Raw genomic sequence first — 3,190 nt, 5'->3', positions numbered from 1 at the left:
AAGAAGAAAAGTAGGACAAATAAACTTAAAGATAAATAAACCCTTCGACTGAAATTGCATATTTATTATATCAGAATATCGTCCTTTCTGTAAATAAACAATGTCAAGATTGTAATTCAGTAGGCAATATTTAGAATCACTAAAAAATATACTAATACACCAAAGACCATTTGATGATGAGTACTGAAAGTTGGCTTTTTTAATCTGAGAACCGGGAAGGCTCAAAGCAAGGAGTTGTCCGTTGCGAGATTGTTATGCTGTAGATTGTTATGCACGGTTGGACTAACGGGAATATGGTAGGCGAACTGAGCCCTGACAGCGGGCTGAGCCCTATCGCCTTTAGATCCTGAAATCATTGTCACAAGAAAGGAAAGGCACATGAACTTCGAAATCAGTTTTTAGTTCAGACCGGAGAATTAAAAAATAATTTCGCAAAATCACTTGAATAAATAAACCAATTAAATGTTTAGACCTCTGAAGCCCTTAGTCGCTAGTTTTGAAGTAATGAGTGTAACCTTTGATTCGCGAAGAATCCATTGAAATGTGGGATCATTTTGACGAAATCTTAAATAAAATCCCAAGTCGTCACCAAGGTTTTGAGGAATTTATTTTTGACCTCCAAAAATTCAGATTTTATACAACCACTAAAAACTTACTGCAACTTATCTATACTACTATTATAAAGAGGAAAGATTTGTATATATGTTTGTAATGAATAAACTCAAAAACTACTGTGCCGATTTCAAAAATTCTTTCACCATTGGAAAGCTACATTCACCCCTAGTAACATATATATTGCTAGAATCTCAACTTTCTGGAAATAGTTCCCTGGTGAGAGTATCAAAAAGACTCCGTGATGGAGAATCTTAATCAGATACTGAAAATCATCTTGCAAGTCATTATCTTCCCATCGCAATCGCCAGAGACTCGAGTAACGAGCGATCGCAGTTGCTTGAAGAACAAAATATTAGAAATATTCAAGCTCTCACTAGGTTGTCGAACTCTGAGCGTCCCCAACGCCTTCATAATCAAATAGAAAGACAAAGGACACAAAAGACTTGTGGTCGTAATCAAGTTTTATCTCATTGGAAATAAAACATAATTTCATGTTCGAATTTTCCTCATTTTATTTTTTTTAAATGAACCCACAATATGTATGGGAGTGTGTATAAGTGTCTAAAAACTTATAAATTTAGTTTAGACCCGTGACCCGCCGGAGCGGTCTGCTAGTATTTTATATATAGAAAATAAACTGTATTTTTTTGCTTAAAGGGAAAGTATTTTTTATTGAATAAAACAAAAACTAAAAATGCTTAAATCGTCAACGAGTATACATTGTAAATGGCTGGACAGCTTATTTGCCGCCGCCGCCGCCTCCACCACCGCCGCCAAGTTCGAGTTCCAGACCGCCGCCACCGCCACCACCGCCGCCGCTAAGCTCAAGCTCTAGACCACCACCACCACCGCCGCCGCCGCCACCCCCGTGCAATTGCTCATGATGGTTAATGGCGTTGGGATTGGCTTTAAGCATATACAAAATAAAGTAAAATCATACAAGTCCTTTCGAGCAATATGCAAACCGCAGGCAGTCAAAACTTACCGAAAGCCAGAGCTATGACAGCCAGCACAAGGCCAAAGAAAAGTTTGAACTTCATGTTGCAAGTGTTATGGTTGCATTGATTGCCATTTCACTGCCGCAGCTTTTATATAAAATTATATCGAAATCATGGGTGAATTACTAATTGTCGGGAAGAGTTATGCGACAAATGCTGCTTTTTAGTTCGTAAGAATGCAAGCAGGTTTCTCCTATTACAATCAGCACTAGACACGTTTAACTTATGATGACACTGGAACCCGACTTCTGACAGTTTCAAATCAAAACACTATAAAAATCCATCAACTCTGAACTGGTATTTGCATACAAGTAGTGTTCTACAAGTTATTAATTAATAACGAGTACGCATTAGGTTTTGCATTTAAAACATTAGTAAATAAATAAATCGTTTGTCTGTCATTTTCTTAGAAGCCTTTGATTAATAAATGACACGTGTGGCGTTGCAAAACAAATATTATTTAGCATATCATTTAGAATTCAATGTAAAAACTAACAAAAATATGTACAACAAAATTGAATTGAGGGTGTACTACCAGCCCCAGAAATTAAAATCTAGTTAAATCCTCTAACAAAATCAAAAGACGTTTTGGAAATTATAGTCACCATGGAATAATCGGAACAATTGACTTCAACCGGTGACACGGCTTTTAACAAGTCGAAGACTGTACTATAGAGCGATAATGTTATAACAACTAAGAGAGAATAGAAACAGTTTTTAAATTGTGTCATGACTGCCAACACGACAATTCCATTAGTATACAGTAGAGACCAAGGAATAATGGAAACATTGGTTGAAGTCCGACGAATCTGCGAAGGCAAAGACCTATGGGATGGTAATATGCTGGGCGCTGTTTTCTAGTTTTCACAAAGTTGTCTACATCTACTACCTAGAGACGGCACAAGCTCTAATATACCAAGGGGCCATCCATAAATTACGCCACACGAATTTAAGGACTTTTTAACCCCTCCCCCCCTCCTTGTAACAACTTGTCACATTTTGAACTGACCCCCCCTCCCCCCTTACGAGACGTCACCCATTTTCCAATTTTATGGATTTATCATAAAATAAAAAAAAGGTTTTTCTATTGATTCTTATATTTACTGTATAATCTTTAATAAAATCAACATTTAGTTAAATATTAAAGTACAGAGACAACCGATGACTAGTCAAGAAATAATAGATACTTAATTATGCTAATTAAAAATACAAAACTTAATCATCTTGTGTCCATGGACTTTTGACCCACTCCTTTATATCATTAATTATTGGTAAATCAGGCACTTCATTTTCGTTCTGAATTTGGATGTCAGGAACATCTTTCGCATCAACATCTTCTTCTTCCATCCATAAAGCATCGTCATCATTCATTAAACAGACAATCTCTCGGGCACGTCTAACCGCAATTCTTTGAGGACGAATTTTCGCGATAGGTAACAGCTCTTGTTTTTATGTGATTGTTTGTGTTGATTGGTGGCTTTATATGAAGAAAAATATATATATGCTACACGATCTTTCAAATAAGTCATTAAGTCGACATTAGGGCAATAACTATCATATGGAACTTGTTTAGATGG

At 36.4% G+C, this 3,190-nt stretch overlaps 1 protein-coding gene across 2 annotated transcripts; it reads right to left on the bottom strand.

Annotated features, from left to right (window-relative positions):
- Positions 1-1,257: 1,257 nt before the first annotated feature.
- Positions 1,258-2,101, bottom strand: LOC128922079 (calpain small subunit 1-like). Of its 2 annotated transcripts, XM_054231539.1 has the most exons (3): positions 1,601-2,101; positions 1,478-1,521; positions 1,258-1,432 (listed from the first exon to the last, which is right to left on the bottom strand). In XM_054231539.1, exons 1-3 carry the CDS (start codon positions 1,653-1,655, stop codon positions 1,355-1,357), a joined length of 177 nt encoding a protein of 58 aa, XP_054087514.1. In that variant the 5' UTR covers positions 1,656-2,101; the 3' UTR covers positions 1,258-1,354. The 2 variants fall into 2 exon arrangements, with proteins under 2 accessions (XP_054087514.1, XP_054087513.1); XM_054231538.1 differs by having other exon boundaries at positions 1,258-1,521; positions 1,601-2,022.
- Positions 2,102-3,190: the final 1,089 nt, after the last annotated feature.

Source organism: Zeugodacus cucurbitae, chromosome 5 (genome assembly GCF_028554725.1).
Source record: "Zeugodacus cucurbitae isolate PBARC_wt_2022May chromosome 5, idZeuCucr1.2, whole genome shotgun sequence".
In the NCBI taxonomy this organism is placed as follows: Eukaryota; Metazoa; Arthropoda; class Insecta; order Diptera; family Tephritidae; genus Zeugodacus; species Zeugodacus cucurbitae.
Note: the sequence above shows the minus strand (reverse complement) of the source record. Positions and strands in the feature narration are given on the sequence as shown.